The following is a 27,836-nucleotide window of genomic DNA, read 5'->3' as shown; positions in this document are numbered from 1 at the left end:
TCATCTTTGCTCCCATACAATAATTTCTAAAAGACTGGTATGGGAAAATTCTGAAAGACTGGTATAGGGTCTGATATTTAAAGGGCCATAATACCCAAATGTTAAAACACTTGAAAGTGATGCAGCATAGCTGTAAAAAGCTGACTAGAAAATATCACCTGAATATCTCTATGTAAAATAGAAAGATATTTTACCTCAAAAAATCCTCAGTAGCCACCTCCCATTGTAAAGGATTTCTAAGCAGCATATTAGTGTGTCTGTCCCGGGACAACTGAAGGGATGAGCATTGTGAACTCTCATATTATTTCACCAATCAGGTAAAGGAAGCTTACTATGAAATCTCATGAGAGTTAAGTCAAATCTCATGAGATCACAGTAAGAGTTCATGACCTCAGCACTGCTGATGCTGATTGGCTGCTGTTCATTTCTTCATTTTTTTAATTTTTTTACCTGCAGCTGGGAGCAGCTGAGTATAACTTTTTACACAGAACTTACTCTGCTGAGCTGAGGAAATTGTGAGGTAAAATATCTTCCTTTTTTACATAGAGATGCTCAGGTGATATTTTCCTGACAGCTTTTTACAGTTATACTGCATCAGTTTCAAGTGATTTAGCATATGAGTATTATGTCCCTTTAAATAAAAAAAAAGTATACATTACTATCTTTCCTAGAAGATTTCCTGGCATTTTTGACATTTGCAGAAAATAGGCAAATGTTTGCTGATATGCTTTGTTTATACAATACTTTAGCCACAAACAAATAATATTGTAATTTATTTTAAAGATTTATAGCACTGATCCACAGTTGTTATGGAAACCATACATTCTGACAAGAGACAATAGATGTGTTGCTTTTAACCCACACAACGTATTCATGGTAGAATAATAGTACATTTGAAATAGAAAAGAATAGTTACTGGAGATTTAGAACAGTACATTAAATTTCTTTCATGAATTCTAATTTATATTATTAAGATAATAGTGATGTGTTAAGATATATATTTAATCATATATATATATATATATATATATATATATATGTGTGTGTGTGTGTGTGTATACTGTATATATATATTATTGTGCCCTTTTTAACTTTATAAATCCAAACATGTAATCAGCTACGCAGGAATAGTAAAAATATCATCAAACGTTAATTATTCACTTGATTTTTTAAAATGCTTGTAACTCTTTAATGTATGAAGCATAAAATGGTATGTAAAAATACTGTATATCATATATATTTCTTTTAAATGTAAAGACAAGTGCTTGCAGGATAATTTGCATACAAAGATTGTTTGTGAACACATTTCACCCATGTCTTAAATGAAGTAAGGCAGTTATCCTCTGTTGGTGATAAAAATGAATGGTCTCTTACTTATTATCAGCACCCTGAGATGAATTACATGTAATAGACTTTTTGTTACTATGAATGAAGGCTCACAAATAAAGGGGCATGGGAGTCAAAATTAAACTTTCATGGTTCAGATTGAGCAAGCAATTTTAACAGACATTTCAATAAACTTCTACTATCAAATATTCTTTGTTCTCTTTTTTTGAAAAGCATCTTTAGGTAGGCTTAGGGGCAGCAATGCACTACTGGGAGCTAGCTGGTGATTAGCAACTATATACATATACCTTTTGTCATTGACTCAACAAATGTGTTCAGCTAGCTCCCAGTAGTCCATTGCTACTCTAGAGCTGAATTTATCTATGTGTTTAAAACCTTTGCAGGAGTTAAACACATAGTTATGTGCAATAACAATAGTGTTATATTATAATGCTCTAACACATTAGAGCATTGTATTTTTGCTCTTTTATGTTCTTTTAAGTTTCCTAAACTTGCAATACTATTCACACATTTACATATAAAGCTTGTGAAAAATCATGAAACTCCAATGGCAAAACATTTTAGTTATGACAGAACATACAAAAACCAGGACATTATTCTGGTTTACATCCTTGTTTATTGGAAATTTCAAACATAAAATCCTGTCCCTCCAAACTGTTTAACTTGATTTGATTAAACATTTTTGGGTGGTTTTTTTTTTCTTTTTTTTTTGCAGAAGTACTTGAATGCAGCATCTGATCAGGAGCATGAAGTTTGTTTTGAATTTAAATTGAAAGGGACTTTAAACTCTTTTTTTGTAACTCATCCATAGTACATAACCACAAATAATCACTGTATTTCAAAAAGTTCTGCATATAAAATGTTTTATAAACATTTACACTGTATTTGTCTAAGCAAAACTTTTTGAGATTTGGTATCTACGAGCAGTTCAGGGACATAATGGTTTTATGTTATCTACCAGGGACATTTAAAGGGATGCTAAACCCATTTTTTTTCTTTTATGAATCAGATAACACATGCAATTTTAAGCAACTTTCTAATTTACTCCTATTATCAGTTTTTCTTCATTCTCTTGGTATCTTTATTTGAAAAAGCAGGAATGAAAATGCAGGAAGCAGCCAAGTGACAAAAAGATATGGGCTGAGAGCCGCCAGGGGGAGGAACAAATACAAAATTTAGCAGTCATTAATTTGACCACAGAATCATTCAATCAATCTGAAATGAATGTTTTAGGTCTTGGTTTAAATTTTGTTCCTAGCTGTGACTTTAACCTTTTTGACACTATCATTGATTTAAACTGCTTTGTGAGAAAACTTACATTAAAAAAGTATTTTGCAAACACTAATGAAATATCATTTGAAGGTATAGAAAACTTGTCCCCTTTAACTATGGGTGCACATTGTGATGTAGTCTTTGATGAAGCGAAAGATTACATGTCTCTGTTAGAGTTGGAAATGGAGACTTATAAAAACAACATTGGGCTTGTAAAAGGCAGTGTGGGCTTTAAGCCGAAATCTATTTTTTACCCTACTAAAATTAGGGGGGAGGTATTAGAAACCTTCCATAAACGTGTAGAGGAAGATCTAAAATTATTGCTTTCCAAGATACAGATAGAAAAAGGTACTAATAACCTTAATCAAGAACCTTTCCTCTTGGATAGATTCATTTCTTCAGCCACTGTTTAAAATTATCCCCAGCTACCTGAGAGATACCAAGCATCTCTTGAGACTAGTGGAAAATGAAGTGTGGCAAGATGGTTATCTATGGATAACTGTGGATGTAGTAGGGTTGTATTCCTGCATCCCACACAGTAAAGGATTAACGGCAGTTAGATTCTTTCTTGATAAATTTAATAACTATGACGAACCTTTAAAGGACTGCGTCATTAGAGTGACACAATTTCTGTTGAATCACAATTATTTTCTGTTTGATGGGGGTTACTATCTCCAGAAACGTGGAACAGCTATGGGGGCCAAGTTTGCCCCCTCCTATGCCAACCTATTTATGGGTTGGTGGGAGCTGTTCCACGTTTATGGGGATGGTAACCCTTACAAAGACCACATCCTTTTCTACCATCGCTTTATTGATGATTTGATTTTCATCTGGCGAGGTTCAGTGATGGAGGTAGAAGGATTCATCCAATACCTGAATGCCAACGATGTTGGCTTAAGATTCACATATACAGTAGCAGTGGATGAAATCCCATTTTTGGATGTGGTTTTGAAAGGTGATATAGAGAAGAAGGGAATTAAGAGTGAATTGTATCGTAAGCCACTACAGTCAAATGCTATCCTCCATGCCAGGAGCCTACATCCCAAATACACTGGGTTTGGGATAATTAAAGGGGAATGCATTAGGCTAAGGAGAAATTGCTCAGAAGACAGTGCATATAGAACAGAGTGTCTCGAATTAAAGCAACGCTTTTTAGAGAGGGGTTACAAGAGTGAAGTAATAGATAAAGCTATAGTACAATCGGAAGGTTTAGATAGAAGGGAGCTCTTATTGAACAAAATTAAACCTAGAAGGGAACGCAATAAAGATATGCCCACTTTTATAACAAAATATAGCAACCAGTACGGCAGAATCGTAAAAATAGTGGAAAAACATTTTCCAATTCTTAAAGGAGATAATGTTTTATACGAAACTGTCAAGAATGGCTGTTGTTTTGTGTCTAAACGGAACCGCACTCTTGGTAATTATTTATCTCCTAGTGTAGTCAACCAGAAGAAAGTAGAACAAAGTAGTTGGTTAACATGCAAAGGACACTTTAAATGTCACAACCCTAATTGCAAAGCATGTGGGCATACAGTTATAGCTAAACGATTTCAATCTTGCACAACACAGCGTGTTTATGAGGCCACAAGTTGTACAAACTGTAGATCCAAATATGTTATTTACATGGTACAATGCACAGAATGTAAGATGCAATACGTAGGCATGACCACCAGGGAGGTGAGAGAGCGCATTAGAGAGCATTTAAATAACATCTCTACCGCAACCCCGTGTTCTACACTAGCAACACATTTCATAACATATCACAACGAAAATGTAAAGACCTTCAGGTGGCAAGTGATAGAAGAAGTGTGCCCTAAAGAGAGAGGTGGAAATATTGACTTGCTATTATCCAAAAGAGAGGCATTTTGGATATTTTCCATGCAAACTCGCCTTCCATTAGGTTTCAATACTGAAGCAGATTTAATTAATGTATGGAGGTAAAGAGTTTTTGTATATATATAAAATAAAAAATAAAAAATAAGACCGTTCCTATTAACTGGTGGTTTATATAACATAAAGCAAAAGTTTAGGGGAGAATAAACAAAGTATGTTACCCAAGCTTATTTAGGTAAGAAAGCAAATGTAATGAATACAGTATAAACTTAATGGAGTTATACAACAATTAAGTACATATGTAGATATGCTTAACGAATTAAGTATGTTATATAAGCTTATACCTAAGCAAAAAACATAAATAAAATGCATACAGTATAAACTTAACATTGACATATGGCACATAAGTTCATATGTATTAACATAAGCATTTAGACTTTCTGGTAATGAACACACCAGTATAGGAGGTTTTTTGAATATGGAAGAACAGTTTGTAAGAGGTTAATTACTGTGTTAATCATCTGGTGATGTAATACATCTGTTAACAAATCAGTAAGAAGTAGAGCCTTTATAAGGATAGATGGAGGATTATAGAGTTAAGGCTTCTGATGACGGCGTAAGCCGAAACGCGTCAAGCTCTTAATTTGCACTTGCAAGTGTTTGTTTTATTTGTTCCATGCTGTGGTACAAACCAATAAAGTAATTTTGGACTTTTAATTTTATCCCGTTGCACCGCTTCTTTTTTGTTTTTCAAATGAAAATGCAGGAGCCTGCCCATTTTTGTTCAGAACCCTGGACAGTGCTTGCTGATTGGTGGCTACATTTAGCCACCAATCAGCCAGCAGTACCTGTGTGCTGAACCTAAAATGGGCCGGCTCCTATGCTTTAATACCTGCTTTTCAAATAAAGATACCAAGAGATCAAAGAAAAATTGATAACAAGAGTAAATTAGAAAGTTGCTTAAAATTGCATTGAATTATGAAAGTAAAAAATTTGGTTTGGTATCCCTTTAATCACTGATGATTGAAATTGCTGCAAGGCGGCGGTATATTCAAAAAGGATTAAAGTAATGTTGAGAAAGCCGGCAAAATATTCAACAATGCCGACCTTGCTATTTAAAGGCAGCATTGACGAGAGGCGTTTTTCTATACATCGCAATGGGTGGTGAAAGATTCCAAACAGCATCGGCACCGGCATTGGTGATGTAAAGAAAAGGATCCCTTTTAAATATATATCACCAAGCCTAATAAGTATAATTATGTACCCCTAAATCCACATAACCCACTAACCCTATACTACTTAACCTCTAAACCGCCAATAGACCACCGCAATAACTTCCTAACCTGTTAACCCCTATACCGCCAATAGCCCATCACAATAAACTTCCTAACATTTTAGCCCCTATACTGCCATAAACCCCACCACAAAATAACCCTACACTACTTACCCTCTACACTGCCATAATGCCCCATCACAAATGACCCCTACACAACTTAACCCCTATACCTTAAAAACCCCTACCGCAAACTAGCCCTACACTACTTAACCCCTATACTGCCACAACCCTCCATCACAAACTACCTCTACACTTCTTAATCCCTATATTGCCATAACCCCTCATTGCAAACCCCCTAACCTATTAACCCCTAAACCACCACAAACCCCTAGCACAAACACCCTCTAACCTATTAACACCTAAACCACAACTCCCCACTGCAAACTACCCCTACACTACATAACCCCTATACCGCCATAACCCCCATTGAAAACACCCTCTATCCTATTAACCCTTAAAACGCCACAACCTCCTAACACAAACATCCCCTAACCTATTAAGCTCTAAACCACAACTCCCCACTGCAAACTACCCCTACACTACTTAACCCCTTTACTGCCATAATCACCATCGCAAACACGCCCTAACCAATTAACCCCTAAACTACAAACTCCCAACACAAACACCCCCTTACCTATTAAGCCCTAAACTGCCACAACCCCCAATGCAAACTAGCCCTACACTACTTAACTACCTAACAGATAACCCCCCAAGACCCCTAACCTAGCACCCCCTAAGTTACACAAATCTAAAAATACATTGCCAAAAAACAACAACAAAGCACTACTAAAAAGTAAAAAAAAAAAACCAGCCTATCCTTAAACTAAAGCCCCCTTATAAAAAAAGCCCATTTTTTTCAAGATATTCTTTTTATTTGGGGGTTTTAACCCCCTGGTTTTAGAATAGGGATTTTTGTGCCAAGTAAACAGCTTAATAACTTAAGGGCAGTGCCCTACAAAATGCTCTTTTCAGAGTAGATTTTAGTGTTAGTATAGGGGTTTTTATTTTGGGGTGAGCTTTTTAAGGGACTTTAGTTTTTGGCATAAGCATAACTGGGGGTTTTATTTTTGGTAGTGCTTTATTTTATTTATTTTTTTGGTAATGTGTTTTTTTTATTTTGCGTAAATTTAGTGTTTGTTATATTTGTGTAACTAAGGGAGTGTAAGATTGGGGGTCTGGGGAGTAAGCTGCTAAGTAGTTAAGTAGTGTAGGATTAGTATAATGTTGGGGGGTTTAGGGGTTAATATGTTAGTGGGTGTTTTTGGTGGAGGGTTGTGGTTGTTTAGGGGTTAAAATAGGGATGGTTAAGTTAAAAGGCTACGGCAGATTAGTGGTTAATAGTGTAGTGGAGTGAGGTTGCCCTCAGGTAAGGGCACGTAAGGGGTTAATAGTTTAGAGGAGCAGTATGTGTATATATACAATGTTTAAATTATATCCTGCTAAATGCATATTAATTTAAGTATTGTATAGATTTTAAACATGTTTTTCTTTCTGTGTAAAAAAAACCCCTACAATATTAAAATGAATCTGCATTAAAAAGAAAAATGCATATCATTTAAACATTGTATATACATGTATTGACATATAGTTATAATAAGGAGGGTTTTTTTTGTCTTCATTAGTCAGGTATAGCGAAGACATGACATAGATAAAGTCATTCTGTGGGAATTAGCTGGGTATTCCTGGGGAGTAACCTGCATTTTCATTGGGATATATCGCCAGTAGTGCAATATATTCCAATCATTGAAGTACAGGTTACATGTAGGGTTTCAGCCTTGTTTGTCCCACCACCTTTTCAGTGGAAAGACAGTGTGAGGCAGGTAGTGTAAGTGTAGTTGCAGTTAGGTTAGGAAGGCATTGTTTGAAGTTTTCATACACAGAAGTTGTGTTTAGTTTCAGTGAGTGCACTGTCTGTGCTGTGTAGGAACACTTAAAATATGACCCCCACTCGCTAAAAGTGCCAACAAGTGGCGTTGTCAGCGGACTTTTGCAGAAGACACAATCCCTATTATTTCCTATTGGATATTCATCGGCACTTTGCAGGTCTGAGGCCTTTAAGGCCAGAAAGACCAACGGAGTCTGAGGCCTTTAAGGCCAGAAAGGTAGTTTCTTGTCGGTCTGTTGATGCTTTGAATATCAGTGCCTTAGTGAGAGGTACACTATATGGTCAATAGTATGTGGATACCAGACCTTCACAGCTATATGAGCATGTTGGACATATCTTTACAAAACCATGGGCATTATTATTGAGTCCTCCACATCTTCCCCCCCCTTTTGGGGCTATAGCAGTTGAAACTCTTCTTGGAAGGCATTTCACAAGATTTTGGAGTGTGTCTATAGGAATGTATGCTCATTCAGCCAAAATAGCATTTGTGAAGTCAAGCACTAATGTTGGATAAAAAGGTCTGGCTCACAATCAGCGTTCCACTTCATCCTATAAGTACTGAATTGGGTTGAGGTCAGGGGTCCATGCAGGCTACTTAAGTTCCTTAACACCAAACTCATCCTATCATGTCTTCTTGGACCCTGCTTTGTGCACTGGGTCACAGTTATGCTGGAACAGGAGGGCATTTTACAAACTATTGCCACAAAGTTGAAAGCATCCAGTTGTCTACAATGTCTTTTTAAGCATATAGCATTAACATGACCCTTTACTGGAACTAATGGGCCTAGCCCAAACTTTGAAAATCAGCCCTAGACAATTTTCCCTCCCCCACCAAACTTTACAGTAGGGACTATGCATTCTGTTAGTAAGAGTTCTCCTGGCAGTTCTCCTAGTCTCTGCCATCACTGTTCATCACTCCAGATAGCATGTTTCCACTGCTCCAGAGTCCAAAGTTGGCATCATTAACACTCCAGCCAATGCTTGGCTTTCACATGTTGATGTGATGATTTTGTACCATGGCAACCCATTTCATGACTTGTACCCCACACAGTTTTGTGTTGAAGATGCCTCCAGGGGCTGTAGTGAGTGGTGCCACAGATGAGAGGCAATAACATGCTGCAATCTTCTGCACTTTCCAGCCCAGTTCCGTGAGATTATGTGGCTGGGCTTTTGTTCCACTTCACAATAATATCTACTTCACAATAATATCACTTACAATTGTCCAGGGAAGATCTAGTAGGGCAGAAATGTAATGAACTGTCTTGTCTTAATGGTGACATCCTATGACTATGCCACTTTCAAAGTCACTGAGCTCTTTAGTACGACCCATTGTACTGCCAATATTTGCTGCAATGAGTGTTGCTGGCTGAAACACGTGAACTCAATAATAAGAAAGGGTGCCCACATACTCTTAGCCATATAGTGCCAAATAACAAGTGGCACCCTATATTTATCTGATACAAACGAAGGGGTGACGATCCTAGCAACTTCCGAATCTCACAGTGCTAAACAGGAAATTAATCCGGTAGGTAAAGGTCAGTTCCTCAAGAGAAGCGGAGAGCCATAGCCATGGCGAAACCAAGCCACTGGGTAATGAGTGCAAAGGGAAAAAGGCAGGCTCTGCACACAGGAATCCAGATAAAAAGACTTTTAATGAAAAAGATAAAAAATACAAAAAGCAGCTACATACGCTGAGTGCACAGAAAAAAAGTGAACAAGGCAAGTAGACAAACTGACACTGATGTCTGACTAGTTTCACGGCTTCCCCGTTTTAAAGTATCCACCTACCACATCCTATATGTCTATGAATAAGCGTCGTGGGAAGCCGTGAAACTAGTCAGACATCAGTGTCAGTTTGTCTACTTGCCTTGTTCACTTTTTTTCTGTGCACTCAGCGTATGTAGCTGCTTTTTGTATTTTTTATCTTTTTCATTAAAAATCTTTTTATCTGGATTCCTGTGTGCAGAGCCTGCCTTTTCCCCTTTGCACGCTATATTTATCGTTTTCTCTCGCGCTCAAACACAGAAGAAGTAAACTTTTAACGTTTGGGGGTAAGCACGCTTATTACATGATGAAAGTAAAATGTTTGTGCACAAGCAAAAACAGTTGAGAAGTGGATGCGCTAGGGGTGTGTTTGCCTCTCTCTAGGAGACCTCTTCAATAAGTCGCCAATAATAGATTATATAAAAAAAAGGTTGTGTGAGAGGGCGCTGTGAGCTTAAACACTAATGGTGATTGTTCTTATGTGGATATATCCCTTTAAGCTAAAGTTCCAAATAGGATACCATATAATATTATCTATCATAAAATAACATTTGTCACAATCGATGAGAGATAGTTGGGTCTGTACCTTTAAGAATGTACACTATGTTGCACAAAAAGTAGTAACCCGCAGTAACACTGAATAACATATATTTAATAGATAAGAGATTTACGATCAATAAAAACTATTGCACAAATTTATCAACAGAGTAAAATATATTGTGACAGTTCATGCAGGATCCCAAAAGGCAAAATGTAAAACTTTTGGGATGTCTCCCTTCTAAAATACTGAGCATACGGCTCTTATATTGCATGGGTCACAGTCTTTCATGAAATACCACCTTTATGTTTAAAAAAATAGTAATTAAAATACTTCTTAAAGTGCTTCTTGAAAGTCTTGTAGTCCAGAATTATTTGGGAACGTTATGCTGTGAATATATATTCGTTCAAAGTTCACCAGAGCAGTCAATAGCACAATACCTTTAGGTTGTTGTTTAAAGTGAGTCACCACTGGGAGTATCACGAGATCCAGTTGAGGCTCTTCTTACCGTTGTCCATTGCAAGTGTCGCCTCCTGATTCCTCCGTGTACTTTTCCTCGGTGTGATGCAGTCTACTTCCGTGTATATCACGTGACCCTATTTTGGCTGTGTGATTGGTTTATTATCGGCGTCTCTGGTTTCCAAACTTTGCTTCATATCTTCAACAAGTACTTGTCCTATAATGGGTTGTAGTTAAAACAGACACCACAAACAATTGTCGACGCGTTTCACCTGTTATCTGGGCTTTATCAAGAGTATAATTGTTTGCACGGTGCCTTATTTTATATCCATTCATCACATCTGATTGGATTCCTAGTAAAGGTGGTATTATGATGATTGTGGTAATCTCTTAACATTAAGGTGGTTTACTTAAGGAAAAGGATACATATATACAATATCCAGCTGCTTCTATTTGATATGTGCTTTTATAAAAACTTTATAATAAAAAACTTTATAATAAAAACCTTATGATACAAACTATCTTGTTCACATAATTGATGAGTATAGCTAAAGTGTGATACAATATCTATAGGGGGGTAGTTATCAACGTGTCAACTTTCCTGCCTTCGCCGGCCCAATACGCCCCCTAAGCTCGCCTCACATCGCCACCGCGGACCTGAAAAAATTTGCCTAAGTTATCAAATAAAGCTGTCAAAAAGCCGCGCACCAAGGGGCGATGAGCAGCGGACTGTGAGAGTTATCACTCATCCGATCTCGCTGCTCTTCGGCTTTTTCCCAGCTTTATTGCTAGCCTGTCACTAAGCACTCACACTAAACTGCACTGTTCTACCCCCTATACCGGCGCCCCCGGAGCCCCCCGCAACTAAATAAAGTTACTAACCCCTAAACCGCCGCTCCTAGACCCTGCTGCAACTCTGATAAATGTATTAACCACTAAACCGCCGCTCCTAGACCCTAACACAACTCTGATAAATGTATTAACCCCTAAACCGCAGCTCCCGGACACCGCTGCCACCTACATTATACCTAGTAACCCCTATCCTGCCCCCCCTATACCGCTGCCACCTATAATAAAGTTATTAACCCCTATCCTGCTGATCCCGCACCTCGCCGCAACTAAATAAATAGTTTAACCCCTAAACCGCCGCTGCCAGACCCTGCCGCAACCTATATTAAATTTATTAACCCCTAATCTGCCCCCCCTACACCGTCGCCACCTATAATAAATTTATTAACCCCTACCCTGCCCCCCACTACACCGCCGCCACTGCAATAAATTTATTAACCCCTAAACCTAAGTCTAACACTAACCCTAACACCCCCCTAACTTAAATATTAATTAAATAAATCTAAATAATATTTCTATTATGAACTAAATTAATCCTATTTAAAACTAAATACTTACCTTTAAAATAAACCCTAATATAGCTACAATATAAATAATAATTATATTGTAGCTATCTTAGGATTTATTTTTATTTTACAGGTAACTTTCAATTTATTTTAACTAGGTACAATAGCTATTAAATAGTTATTAACTATTTAATAGCTTACCTAGCTAAAATAAAGAGAAATTTACCTGTAAAATAAAAACTAACCTAAGTTACAATTACACCTAACACTACACTATCATTAAATAAATTATTCCTATTTAAAACTAAATACTTACCTGTACAATAAACCCTAAGATAGCTACAATGTCATTAATAATGTCATTGTAGCTACAATTAAACCTAACACTACACTATCATTAAATTAATTAAATAAATTAACTACAAATAACTGCAATTAAATACAATTACATAAACTAACTAAAGTACAAAAAATAAAAAAAGCTAAGTTACAAAAAATAAAAAAAATATAAGTTACAAACATTTTAAAAATATTACAACAATTTTAAGCTACTTACACCTAATCTAAGCCCCCTAATAAAATAACAAACCCCCCCAAAATAAAAAAATGCCCTACCCTATTCTAAATTAAAAAAGTTCAAAGCTCTTTTACCTTACCAGCCCTTAAAAGGACCTTTTGTGGGGCATGCCCCAAAGAATTCAGCTCTTTTGCCTGTAAAAGAAAAATACAACCCCCCCAACATTAAAACCCACCACCCACATACCCCTAATCTAACCCAAACCCCCCTTAAAATAACCTAACACTAATCCCCTGAAGATCATCCTACCTTGAGTCGTCTTCACTCAGCCGAGCAGCGATGGAACTGAAGAGGAGACCCGGAGCGGAAGAAGTTATCCTCCAAGCGGCGCTGAAGAAATCTTCCATCCGATGAAGTGATCCTCCAAGCGGCGCTGAAGAAGTCTTCCATCCGGGCGATGTCATCTTCCAAGCGGGGTCTTCAATCTTCATCCCGCCGATGAGGAACATCCTTCTTTACCGACGGACTACCGACGAATGAAGGCTCCTTTAAGGGACGTCATCCAAGATGGCGTCCCTTCAATTCCGATTGGCTGATAGGATTCTATCAGCCAATCGGAATTAAGGTAGGAAAAATCTGATTGACTGATTGAATCAGCCAATCAGATTCAAGTTCAATCCGATTGGCTGATCCAATCAGCCAATCAGATTGAGCTCGCATTCTATTGGCTGTTCCAATTTTTCCTACCTTAATTCCGATTGGCTGATAGAATCCTATCAGCCAATCGGAATTGAAGGGACGCCATCTTGGATGACGTCCCTTAAAGGAGCCTTCATTCGTCGGTAGTCCGTCGGTAAAGAAGGATGTTCTGCGTCGTCGGGATGAAGATTGAAGACCCGGCTTGGAAGATGACATCGCCCGGATAGAAGACTTCTTCAGCGCCTCTTGGAAGATGACATTGCCCGGATGGAAGATTTCTTCAGCACCCCTTGGAGGATAACTTCTGCCGCTCCGGGTCTCCTCTTCGGTTCCATCGCTTCTCGGCTGAGTGAAGATGACTAAAGGTAGGATGATCTTCAGGGGATTAGTGTTAGGTTATTTTAAGGGGGGTTTGGGTTAGATTAGGGGTATGTGGGTGGTGAATTTTAATGTTGGGGGGGGTTGTATTTTTCTTTTACTGGCAAAAGAGCTGAATTCTTTGGGGCATGCCCTCACAAAAGGCCCTTTTAAGGGCTGGTAAGGTAAAAGAGCTTTGAACGTTTTTAATTTAGAATAGGGTAGGGCATTTTTTTTATTTTGGGGGGCTTTGTTATTTTATTAGGGGCTTAGATTAGGTGTAAGTAGCTTAAAATTGTAATATTTTTAAAATGTTTGTAACTTATTTTTTTTATTTTTTGTAACTTAGTTTTTTTTTTTTGTACTTTAGTTAATGTAATTGTATTTAATTGTAGTTATTTGTAGTTAATTTATTTAATTAATTTAAAGATAGTGTAGTGTTAGGTTTAATTGTAACTTAGGTTAGGATTTATTTTACAGGTAATTTTGTATTTCTTTTAGCTAGGTAGTTATTAAATAGTTAATAACTATTTAATAACTATTCTAACTAGCTAAAATAAATACAAAGTTACCTGTAAAATAACTATAAATCCTAAGATAGCTACAATGTAATTATTAATTACATTGTAGCTATCTTAGGGTTTATTTTACAGGTAAGTATTTAGTTTTAAATAGGAATAATTTATTTAAGTATAGTGTAGTGTTAGGTGTAATTGTAACTTAGGTTAGTTTTTATTTTACAGGTAAATTTCTCTTTATTTTAGCTAGGTAAGCTATTAAATAGTCATCTATATATCTTTTATATGAGACCAGGTTCTCCCCAAGTCCGACTGCCTGTAGGAACTCCTGTTCCCACTTTCCCATGTATAGGTTGGTATAACTTGGGGCGAACCTGGTCCCCATTGCTGTACCTCTTATTTGATTATAAAAAGTGTTACCAAATGAAAAATAATTATGTTTTAGAATAAAATCCACACTGTAAGCTATGATTTTTTTCTGTGCTGGATGCGTTTCATTATCTTGGTTTAGAAAATATTCTATGGCTTCAATTCCTAAATTGTGCGGTATATTAGTATATAAGGATGTAACATCACATGTAATCAAGAACATATTCTCATCCCAATTTATATTTTCTGATAGTCTTATCACACTCATTGAGTCTTTTAGATACAATGGTAATTCCTTCACATATGGTTGAAGGAATTGATCCACGTATTGTAATAAGTTGGTTGTTATCGACTGAATCCCCAAAATGATTGGTCTTTCTGGTGGATTCTCAAGAGATTTGTGAATCTTCGGTAGAAAATAAAATATTGGTATCTTGGGAACAGTGGTGTTAGATATTTATATTCTTTCATTCAGTATTTCTAGTCTTTTGCATCATCTAAAAGTGTCATTATTTGTTTTTTGTATTTTACTGTGGGATTATGTATCAATCTTTCATAGGTGGTAGTGTCATTTAGTAACCTATGTGCCTCATTTACATAGACTGTTTTATCCATGACAACCACTCCACCCCCCTTATCCATTGGTTTAATCATAATATCTTTATCTTTTTGTAAAGTTCTTAGGTTTTTTTTTTCTTTATGATTATTTTTAGAATTTTGGGGAATGATATATTCTTCTAAGTCTTAAAGTTTATGGGATTCAAATAGTTGCGCCCTTTATCTTGAGTGGGATACAGTTTGGATTTCATTTTTAGGTTTGTGTGTTTGATTGCTCCTGTTTCCTTAGTCATATTATTAATACTTTGTCTTTCTAGTGGTGATTTCATAAAGTGTCTTTTTAATGTAAGGTTCCTAACAAACGTTTTCACATGGATACGAGTCTCAAACTTATTTAGTCTACTAGTTGGTGCAAAGGATAAACCTAGATTAAGAATTTTTTCTTCTTCTTTAGTCAGAGTTTTACTGCTAATGTTGAAAATTCCTGTTTGTTCTTTCTCTCTATTTTCATCATTTACCATGTGTTCTTCATTTCTCTTCTTTCTACCCTTTCCCCTCTTCCCTCTTTTATTCTGTTTTTAGGTGAAGGTAATGTCTGTCTCTTTTTTCTCTCTCTATTCTCTCCTGTTGTTCTAGTTGTCTCCAGCTCCCTTCTTTTAAAGGGCTGTATCCTAAACAATCTTAATTGTAATCCATTTCATCTAGAACCACTGACTGCAATGGTCTAAATCTATTGAACATAGTGTCCCTTTTTTCTCCATAATATTTATTTCCTCTATGCGTTCTCTTTTGTTTATGTAATCTTTAAAATGAGGGTTATCTGCAATATGTCTGTCTCTCCAGTAGTTCATTCTGCCCTCATATCTCACCTTGTAATGTGTATATTTTAGGTAAGATCTTTCCGTGATTTCTTATTCCTGTTTCCCTCTGTCCATTGTTTATTGTGATTACCTTTAGTTCTATTTTCCACTATATTTGATCTATTGGTTTCTACAAATGTTTTCTATTCTTCTGTTGTATGTGTCCTATCTTTAGTCAAATTTTTGTTTTTGTAATCTTTTTAATCTCTTCATTTTCACTTTTTATTTCTCCTACATTTTTTATAATTAGACTTTGGCATTCCTTATATTCTTTCTTTTCTTTAATACTCTGAACATTATTTTTAATATCACTTATTTCCTATGTTTAGTGTTTCTAGAAATCTATTTCTAGATTTTTTCAAGATTTCCAGAAGGTTTAAGGATGCATTATCCAACGCATCATCTCATTCCTTATGCAAGTCCTCATCTAAACTATAGGTACAATTTTTGAATAGTTTTAATCCTTTTGGGACTATTTTAATTTTAATTAATTTAACAAGGAATTTTTTTTATTGTTCTTATATCTTCTTTCTCTACTCCTACATCTGTAGGTTCTTCTAAACTTAATTCTAATAGAAATTTATCTCTAGTGCTAAAAATATCCATTATTATAGTAAATCTCCCCTTGCTTACGATCCACTAATTTGAGGAAATATACAGTGATTACTGTTAAGAAGTGGATGTGCTATTGGTGTGTATGCCGTACTCTAGGAGACCTCCTCAAGAAGTCGCCAGTAACAGATTATGTACAAAATAGGGTTGTGTGAAGGGCGCTATGAGCTTAAACACTAATGGTAATTGTTCTTATGTGGATATATCCCTTTAAGCTAAAGTTCCAAATAGGATACCATATAATATTATCTATCATAAAATAACATTTGTCACAATCGATGAGAGATAGTTGGGTCTGTACCTTTAAGAATGTACACTATCTTGCACAAAAAGTAGACACGCTCAGTAACACTGAATAACATATATTTAATAGATAAGAGATCTACGATCAGTAAAAACTTTTGCACAAATTTATCAACAGAATAAAATATACCTTGACAGTTCATGCAGGATCCTAAAAAGCAAAATGTAAAACTTTAGGGACGTCTCCCTTCAAAAATACTGAGCATACGGCTCTTATATTGCATGGGTCACAGTCTTTCGTGAAATACCACCTTTATGGGCATGAGCGAATGCCAACGAGGAATTCAGATATTGTGAACTCATTAACTTCTTATCCCCGTAAACTTCAATGGAGTGCGCACACTGAAAAAGAACCGTTATCGCTAGCTCGCAAACCCGACACCGTGTTAGACCAACTGCACTAACCTGAAGGTAGCTATAAATATTTTACATTCCAATGTTCTTCACATAGAAGAAAATTTTCTATTTATTGTTAAAAATATATTTTTATATATAACCAATGAATTTATATTCATGACAGGACAGGAGCAAGCTGCACTTAGTCTTATGGCGCGTCGGGCCGGGCTGTGACTATACAGCTGGCCCGATCCGCGGAGTAAATATAACAGACCCGCTCAGCAGAGAGCGGGTCTGTGAAACAGCGCTTTTTTTAAAAAATGAATAGGGAAAATTATGTTTTAATAATGTTTTGCTAATATAATGTTATATAATTCTGCACTATGTGCAGAATTATATAACATTATTTTTAAGGTTTACTGTCCCTTTCATATGAATAATCATCAGAGGGTGTATATATGTGTAACCCTTTATTTTAATGTATTTATGTTGTGTTTGTTGTAACTTTTAATTCAGCCCTAACCCTTAACGCAAGGACTTCAGTCGCACTAACCCGAACAGTGCAAATTTAGTTTGCACTTGTGCAGTCGCATTTACTTTCAACTTGTAATATGAGGTCCAAAGTAGCTTAGCTGCAGTATTTCAATATTGCTTGCACACTTACGTTAGTACATATTTGTAATCTAGCAGAATGCACTCTAGAATTTCTGTAGCAATGGAAAAAAGGAAAATTTCAGAGAATTATTTGAAAAGCAGCTCAAATAAATTATGAAAGAGCATTGTGTTGTTTTTTGTTTTGCTACACATCTTTAACTAATATATAGTATATTTATCTTTGAGTTGAACTCTATCTTTGAGATTTTGGGGACAATTTATCAATGTCTGGCGGACATGATACCCTGTAGCATATCATGTCCGCCAGACATCGATGAATGCCGACAGCATACGCTGTTGGCATATAACACTGCACAAGCAGTTCTGGTGAACAAACGGCCGCTAGCAGGGGGTGTCAATCAAACCGGTCATATACGATTGGGTGGATTGATGTCCGCAGCCTCAGAGGCAGTGGACGAGTTAAGGAGTAGTGGTCTTAAGACCGCTTCTTCTTAACTCCTGTTTCGCGAGTCTGCGGATACAGGGAGATTAGGGGCCATTCGGCCCTTGTTAAATCGGCCCCTTTAACTCTAGGAACCTCTTGGTTTTTTTACAAGTTACTGAGAACTTAAACTATGGAATTGATTAAAATGCTTGTGTCACAGAATATATTGATTTCATATCAGATGAAAAATAAATAACCCCACCAAACCTTAAAGTCTGAAAATGCTAGATAACTTGAGTATTGCTGATCAAATGATGAGTTAAAACAGAAACTTTTATTTGCCATCATCCTAATGTTAATAAACTTTACTTGTAACCCAAGTTATTTGCTTGCACATATTTTATATTATTAGATCCAAAATACTTAACAATATCTATGACAGATTGCACATTGTTTATCTATAACATATATGTGTACAACACATCCTCAACTTACACTATGTTTTTGTTTTCTTCTTCAGTGGTTTTCTTGATCATATTCCCTTGTTTTCTGAGAGCTTTTAAAGAGTTTGTATTGGAATGTGCTCAAGAGGCTTTTACTTTTGTGTGTCCTCCAAGAAACATAACAACCTCAACTTGTATTGACAGAAAAAAGTGATATTACAGATTTGTTTTTATGATAATGTAGATGCTAAACAAAGCTAGCTGTATCTGCTTTCAATATCATCTATCTATCTATCTATCTATTTATCTATTATCTAAATATAACTGTTTATATCTATCTATCTGTTTGTTTGATCAAATACACCTACACCTAGTTCTGTCACATGCCATGTTATAAAATATTAATTTGTATACTTATATTGCATGTCTGAATACACTGTATTTATTACAGGTTGTCCGATAGACCTCAGATCGAAAGATCACACTGGACCAAGACTGATAAAGACGTTCAGTATTGGAGGAGGAAAGGTCAAGATTTTAGTGTTTTGCTGGTGCCGGGGAATGATGGAGAAGCAGGTGACAAGCTTGTATCTTCCATAGACGAGCAAGGAAAAAAGAGAAGTAATGTCACAGATAAAACTTATAAAGATCAGGGAGTATTGGTGGAAAAATTGGAAAATGTTTGGAGCACTGTATCAGAAAACTGGCAGCCATCACTTGAAAAACAATGTGAATGTGAAGAAAGTAATGCAGCAAAGAAGTCAAAAACCTCAGAGAAGAAGATGCCTAATGGCAACAGTGAGCAGCTGCTACATGATTTCATCTCATACACTCCAGGAGACAATGCACTTGATTGCCAAAATAAGCTAAATCCACAACCATTGCCAAATTCTATTTCACCAGAAAGTTTAAGGACTGTACAGGATGAAAATTCTTTTATGAAAGATGATGGGAGACCATCCCACAATAAATATAGTTTAAACGTGGAGTCTAATAGACACTTAGTTGCTAAACTAAAGTACAGTAGGCCTTTAAAACCCCCTTCATATGAGCTCCACCAGCAAACATGGGGTGCTGTGGACATAAATGAAAACCAAGATAATCAGCAAACAGATGAACACTCCTCATCACCCAGGACGCAAGATCTATCCCAAGATTCTTGTAGCCAAGACTCAGGCCCTGAACCCCCCCTTTACATACCTCCCCCTTCATACAAATCTCCTCCTCTTTTTCATCCCACTAGTAATCAATCTTTTAACAAAGTGCCTAGTGTTAATGATTACAGAATAAAAAATAAACTGGTTGAGAAAACCAGCACAAGTGACAAACAAAATAGCATTTTCCCAGGGAATAACATTCCTTACAGCAAACCAGCCAAGCAGAGGCACAGTAAAGATTGTACACGTTCTGTACAGTATATTTCTTTTGATGACCCACGTATAAAACATATTAAAGTTGCAAATGATCCAGAAAAACGTAACCATGGTAAGAGACCTAAAGACGCAAATGATTCTAGAAGAATCAGATATACAAGTCAAGAAAGCCACTTTCAGTTTGGAGAAAGAGACAGTGCCTTTTCAAATCCAAAAATATTGCAAAGTAAGAATGGGAAACGAGAAAGTATAAAACATAAGCAATGGTTGCACATCACTATCCCAGATCAAATATGCTGTGCCTTGCATGAACCTAGAGATGGCTCTACAGCCTCTAGTTTACCAGAAAATAGTGAAATTACTCACAAGTTATCATTAAAAAAGACACAGTCAGATAGTGCTTGTGAAACTGTAACAAAAGTTAAAAAATATGAACCTGAATCATATCTTCCAGGTCGAAAAAATTCAAAGAGAAAATTAAAAGAAACAATATTTTGCTTGGTTTCTATTCCAGTGAAATCAGATTCTGCTCCATCAGATATTGGCAAGAATAACAGTGATTTTGTAGAGCATTTGGACAGGGAAAATATTCTAAAACATAAAAATGGATTTTTTTGTGAGCAAAGGCTTTTGAGTGCGTCTTCCAGTGACATAGAGCTTCAGACTCTTACAGGAAGCATGAACAATAAAGTGGGGCTACTAAACCAAGAGCTTTGCATAACAGAGGAAAGTAAACAAGCAAATTACCTCAAATCTATCGAACAGAGGAAACACAAAGAACTAACTTATTCTGGTTCTTGGCCAGGTGATCAGTACAAAGATCAACAAACGCAAACTCCGCCATTTTATAGTGGAATACAAACAAATGATCTGCACAACAATTTAGAAAAATCCCAATGCAAACCTGTAAGTGAGCCAACTGAGTCAAGGCTGCCTTTTGAAAATGGACCTCCAAATTTGTTCAGCATGAAAGGTCAGATGAATCTTAGTCCATCCAGTAATAGTGCATTTTCAAGGATGAATGCATCTAAAATTGAGCCAAGATTTGACTTCTCAAATGAAATTACAGAACAAAGAGAAAAAGATATTGTTGGCAAATGTGAAAAAAATGAGTTGGAAAAAGAAAGTATTTGCAATAAGAAAGAAGCATTTGGTCAGTTTCTTTTGAAACCAGTTAACAGACGACCTTGGGATGCTATAAGTGAGTTGGAAAGTTTAAATAAAGAATTCCAAGATCAAGAAAATGCTGACTGTGAGAGTGAAAAGAATGTAGCAAAAGAGCAGATTAAGGATCTACCAATGGACGTGCCGAACACAAGAACAGCAATTCGTAGAGAGATGATCAGTAATGATCGGCACGTAAGGGAAGTACAAGAGTGCCCGATATTTGGCTCTTTAGGAGATAAAAGTAGGTCAGAAAGTTGGTGCACAGAAAAGTTGGTATCTCAAAAAAATACTAGTGCTGAGTTGCCAAATTCTATAAAAACTAAAGAAACCAGTATTATGTCAAACAAGTCCTCAAATTCAGAAATACAAATAAAGAAAACCATAAATAAAAATCCTACTGCTTGTACCAACGTGGATCAAAATCAATCCTCAGCGCAACCGTATGTAAGTAAAATAAAACCTAATAAAAACAAACTACGCGCTGATCCTGATTTCTATCATTTCAGGAACGATAAACCTTGTTTTAACCATATGTTCTTAGAAGTAAGGAAGATGAATAAAGTGAATCAGTTTCAAGATAAAGCAATAAGAAAGCTCTCTCTATCAGATAGAAACCATGGACTCTCTGTTCCGGATTTAAGTAATTATTTTATGAGCACAACCCATAATGCAGCACTTAATGAACAGCACAATGATTTAGAAATACCTGAGAATGAATCACTACATGAGAGAGCTGCTAGAATTTTGGGGATTGATGTAGCAAATGATTGTCTAGTCTCTACTGAGCATTCTGAAACACAAAGTCCTGAAAATGTTATCTTTACTACTGGTGCACAAAAAGAGGAAAAGCCCAGAGAGAAAATTAATGAAACTTTTGTTTCTTTGAAATCATCTCCGGAGACCTGCAGTAGTGCATTTCATTCTACTTTAGATACAGAAAGAGTTTTGGAAAAGTTAAAAAACTTTGAACAAGGACAGGAACAATTTTTTCAATCAGTTTCACAACACAGTGAAGTTAACATTGCTCAAAGTACTGACAAAAAGGTGAGAAACACATCTAAGATGATTGAAACAATACAGGGAAAGCTAGCTTCTACGCCCCCTCGCACCGCTGTAGATCGCTTAGCACGAATGAAAGAAGTGGACTCTGTTTCTCGGATGAGACGGTTGAGTATTAAAAGCACGGACTCCGGAGATGACCTTGATGATGAAAAGCAGTTATACAAAACACAGGATATTGGCACTCGTAAGTTCTCCACTGGTTCAGTTTTTAAACGGGTCATATCCCTTGATGAAAGTCTGTTAATAACACCAAAAGGAAAAGAGAAGATGAATTTGCCCAGTGCTGGTAAGGCTATTCTCCAAATAATCAATTTACTGTATACATATATTCTTATAGAAATATTGCTTTTTTGTGTATTTTTGTCTGTATGTATAGAAATTAGTGTAGATCCATGAATTATTTCAAAGATTTGTGTACCATAGCTCTACAGAAAAGTGCTTTTAAATTTTCCTTGGCCAATCAATGCTAGCTCAATATTTCCTATAAATGTAAATATAATGGTTACTTTACAACAGATATGAGATATTTGTTTGTGCTCTTGAACTCTCTGTTCAGTACCTAGTGAACGTCATTAAATGTGCTGAATCTGAATATATTTGTTTTGAAGCACCCAACTGTACACAGACATTAAAGATATATATATATACTTACATACGTGCAAAAAACACTTAAAGGGACATAAAACAGGTTGAGATCTGTGCATATCCTAAAAGGGCTAATTCATTAAAAATAGTTTGCATATTTTTTATTTTTTTTAATTGCTGGCAAATATTTTAAAATAATTTTTAAAAATAAGCAAAATGAATTACATGGCTAAGCTGCCTGGAGAAGCCCACTCCCCTTATCAGTGTTTTGACACAGGCATTGAATTTCAACTGAGTTCCTAGCTTCTAGGCATGCTCCAGCAGATAATTCCTATTCACTTTTGCATTCTACCAAAACAACAATAGATATAGATACAGCCATAGAAGGAAATGTGTGGAAGGAGTTAGAGTTGTACAATTCAGAAACTAAAAAGGAAGGGTTAATGGTGAGGCACTGCAGTATACATTTGCAGGTAAAGTAATTAAAGTACATATTATTATATTTTGTCTCTATCCCAACTTGTTTTATGTCCCTTTAATTAATACTTCTGCTTGTGCTGTGTTAAAAGCAGTGCTAGTGTAAACATGTGCCTATTTGTTCATATAGAACTACTTTACCTGTGCAGTTGCATCACTAATATTTTATGTATTGGAGATATTCTGCCACAGTGGCCTGTCATTTAGGAGGTATGTAGTGTTTGCAAACTGTGCTCTATCATTGAAGAGCATTTAATTCCCTACCTGCACAAGTTTAGTGGATTAGCCCTCTGTCCACATGGTAAACACTCTAACTGCTCTATCAAAAACAAAAGGTGACACAATTTATAGTCAGTGGCAGATATTCAAAAACCTAGCAGGAGCGCGTCCTCAATACACATCTGCTGGCAAATGCCATTATAACGTTTTGAGATTAAGAGACCGGTTTACTGAAGATTTGGCAGGTAATAAGGTTAATGTGATTGTAACCAGTGGTTGCCATAGCATAGACACCTTATCCTGGGAGAGATTGTTCTTTTCCTCTTGTCAGTCACCGGGAGGTAGTATAGGTTTCCCCATTGTAAACCTCTGTAAAGGACCAGGGATGCTACACCAATCAGTAACTCCCATTTATAAAGAAATTCACCATCTTTTTCTTGCTATCATTTGTTGAAATTGAGCTCCTTTCCATGAGAGAATACATAAGTAGGCTCAGGAGCATTCATGTGACTTGGGCACTCTATGTATAACCTTGTAACAAACATTGTTGGAAACCCTGCTGCCATAGTGCTTAGGGCACATTCCCGAGGCTTCCTCAGAATGCTGTCATAGAAAGATCCTACGTTTTAACACAAATTAACAAGAGAAAGAGGTGAGTTTAAAAACAATTTAATTTTGACTTTAAAATCTGTTGGCTTTTTACAAAAAAAGAGTCACTAAAGAGAAAATTAAAGTTTCATGATTCAGATAGAGCATGCCATTTTAAAAGACTTTCCATTTACTTTCATTATAAAATGATGCAGTCTTTTTATATGCACACTTTTTGAGGCACCAGCTCCTAGTCAAGGAGTCAAATCACAAATTGGACATTGCGCGTGTAATGGCCGGGGAATGTATCGTATGAGTCGTGGCGGTATAGCTATACCGCAAGCATTTTAGCCTGCAACACAACTCACAAAAAATTACGTTTGAGTGCGGGATTTTCATAGCGCCTGTATTACAGGTTGTACGGTCTGGCTAAAATTCTTGCGTTACAGCCTATACCGACACGATCCATACTGCCATCAATGGCCAGTAGTTATGTATTTTGTAACAAAAATGTTTCACAAAACTCATAACTAAAGTGTTACAAAGTACACTAACACCCATAAACTACCTATAAACCCCTAAACTGCCACCCTCCCACATCGCAAACACTATATTAAACTTATTAACCCCTAATCTGACGCCCACCCACATTGCGCATATTAAATAAACCTATTAAGCCCTAATCTGCCCCCCACACTCATCGCGACTATTAAATAAACCTATTAACCCCTAATCCGCCACCCCGACATCGCTAACACTAATAAAAGTTATTAACCCCTATTCCGCCGCCCTCGACATCGCCGACACTAATAAAAATTATTAACCCCTAATCCGCCGCTTCCCAACATCGCAGACACTAAATAAAATTATTAATCCCTAATCCGCTGCTCCTGACACCGCCGACACTAATAAAAGTTATTAACCCCTAAACCACCGGCCCCCACAATGACAACACTAATAAAAGTTATTAACCCCTATTCCGCCGCCCTCAATATCGCCAACACTAATAAAAGTTATTAACCCCTAATCCGTCATTCCCCGACATCACAGACACTGAATAAAATTATTAATCCCTAATCCGCTGCTCCCGACACCGCCGACACTAATAAAAGTTATTAACCCTTAAACCACCGGCCCCCACAACGCCAACACTATAATAAAGTATTAACCCCTAAACCTCCAGCCCCCCACATCGTAATTACTGAACTAAACTTATTAACCCCTAAACCGCTGGCCCCCCACATCGCAAAACACTAAATTAACCTCTAAACCTGACACCCCCCTAACTTTAAATTAAATTTACAATATAACTATCTTTAAAAAAATAAAAACTTACCTGTGAAATAAAAAAAATTAAGTTTAAACTATAAATTAACCTAACATAACTATTTAAATAAAATAAAAAACTACCAATTAGAAACCTAAATTAAACAAAACCTAATGCTACAAAAAAATTAAAAATCTAACATTACTAAAAATAATAAACACTAAATTACAAAAAATAAAAAAACTCTTAGATTACAGAAAATAATAAACGAAATTATCAAAAATAAAAACAATTACACCTAATCTAATAGCCCTATAAAAATAAAAAAGCCCCCCCAAAATAAAAACACCCCCTTTTGTAGGGCATTGCCCTAAGTTAAACAGCTCTTTTACCTTAAAAAAATGACCCCCCTAAAAGTAAACCCCTCAAAATAAAAAACCTAACTAAAAATTCCTAAGCTTCCCATTGCCCCTAAAGGGGCATTTTGTATGGTCATTGCCCTTAAAAGGGTAGTTTATTGTAGACTAGGGGATGTTTTTTTTTTTTTTTATAGGGCTATTAGATTAGGTGTAATTGTTTTTATTTTTGATACATTTGTTTATTATTTCCTGTAATCTTAGAGTTTTTTATTTTTCGTAATTTAGTGTTTATTATTTTTTGTAATGTTCAATCTTTTTATTTTTTTCGTAGTGTTAGGTTTTTTAAAATTTAGGTTTTTATTTGTTAGTTTTTTTATTTTATCAGAATAGTTTAAACTTAGTTTTTTTAATTTCACAGGTAAGTTTTTATTTTTTTAAAGATAGTTATATTGTAATTTTATTTTTTTTAAATAAGTTAGGGGGTGTTAGGTTTAGGGGTTAATAGTTTAATTTAGTGTTTTGCGATGTAGGGGGGGCAGCAGTATAGGGGTTAATAGGTTTACTTTAGTAGTTACGATGTGGGGGGGCTGGAGGTTTAGGGATTAATACTTTATTATAGTGTTGGTGATGTGGGGAGCTGGTGGTTTTGGGGTTTATAGGTTTATTTAGGTGTCGGCTGTTTCGGGGAGCGGCGGAATAGGGGTTAATAGCTTTTATCAGTGTCGGCGATGTCGGGGGTGGCGGAATAGGGGATTATAACTTTTATTGGTGTCAGCGATGTCGGGGTGGCAGTTAGGGGTTGATAATTTTATATTGTGTCGGGGAGTGGCAGATTAGGGGTGTTTAGACTAGGAGTTTATGTTAGGGTGTTAGGTTTAAACGTAATTTTCTTTTCCCCATAGACATCAATGGGGTTGCGTTACGGCGATCTCAATTCCGTGTTCGCAGGTGTTAGTTTTTTTTCTAACACTTTCTCCCCATTGATGTCTATGGGGGAAAGCATGCACGAGCACGTAAAGTCAGCCCTTGGCTTTTGTGCGGTATGGAGCTTAACGTATTATAACGCACAGCACAAGGAGGCTTTTCAGTAACTCGTAATGGCAGCACTATGGAGGGTGCAATAACGGAAATTCTTTGGCGTTATTTTCGAACACTGTTTAGCGCAAAACTCATAATCTAGGTAATTGTATGTTACTATCAGTAAAGTGGTAAAATGACTGCCTAGTTGTGAACAATATACATGGTGGGATCAAGAGTGTGGGCTCAGGTAGAGTTTTCGGGAAGCATTGTTTGACCCTCACCTTCCATTTTTCCTAGTCACTGACAGATTGCCCATTATTTTTGTAGGGGACTGCTGGCAACCCTATATATGAGTCTGTGATTGGCTGATAGCTGTCACATGATACATGGGGGCCGGCAAGTTCAAGTAAGTTTTATAATTTGTCAGAAAAAAACAAACAAAAAACTACTGCTCATTTAAAATTCAGAGTGCTTTTGCATTGCCTTTATATAATGCACTTGCTGATTGTGTAATTCTACTGTATTTAACTGTCCTTTAAGCATTCAGATAAATATACATTTTTTAAAATGAGACGAAAATGTTAATGGCAAATATACAGCAAACTGGTATTATTTTTTAGTGTACTCTTTTGTACTCAAATTGATTTTGCTGTAATTATTAATACTGAATTAAAAGGACAGTGAAGTTAAAATGAAACTTTCATGATTCAGATAGGGCATGTCATTTTAAACAACTTTCCAGTTTATTTTTATCATCCGTTTTGCTTTGTTCTCTTGGTATTCTTTGTTTAAAGGCTAAACCTAGATAGGCTCCTATGCTAATATCTAAGCCGTTGAAGGGCGCCTCTTAGCTCAGTGCATTTTGACAGTTTTTCACAGCTAGACAGCGCTAGTTCATGTGTGCTATATAGATAACATTGTGCTCACTCACGTGCAGTTATTTATTAGTGGGCATTGACTGGCTAAAATGCAAGTCTGTCAAAAGAACTGAGATAAGGGGGCAGTCTGCAGAGGCTTAGATACAAGGTTATCACAGAGGAAAAAGTGTATTAATATAACTGTGTTGGTTATGGAAAACTGGGGAATGGGTAATAAAGGGATTATCTATCTTTTTAAACAATAAACATTTTCAAGTAAACTGTCCCTTTAATTAGCATTCATGTTTTACCTTTTCACCAATTTATATTTTGCTTTCATGAAGGATATTGTGAACCCTCCAAAACCTTCCTTGAAGTTAATGTGACTTTTCCCCTCTGTTAGATACATTGCTAGTTAGATAATGTCTATATAGATTTAATATTATTTTCATGTTCTAT

General features: G+C 36.2%; 1 protein-coding gene across 1 annotated transcript in view; it reads left to right on the top strand.

The window, feature by feature from the left end:
• JCAD (junctional cadherin 5 associated) overlaps window positions 1-27,836 on the top strand; it is a 204,528-nt gene that overhangs the window by 156,405 nt on the left and 20,287 nt on the right. The window contains exon 3 of the mRNA XM_053713893.1: window positions 18,855-22,291. Coding sequence (XP_053569868.1) covers window positions 18,855-22,291 — 3,437 coding nt within the window. The remainder of the gene's footprint in view (window positions 1-18,854; window positions 22,292-27,836) is intronic.

This window comes from Bombina bombina, chromosome 5, assembly GCF_027579735.1.
Source record: "Bombina bombina isolate aBomBom1 chromosome 5, aBomBom1.pri, whole genome shotgun sequence".
Taxonomy (NCBI): domain Eukaryota; kingdom Metazoa; phylum Chordata; class Amphibia; order Anura; family Bombinatoridae; genus Bombina; species Bombina bombina.
This window is presented reverse-complemented; position numbering and strand designations above follow the sequence as displayed.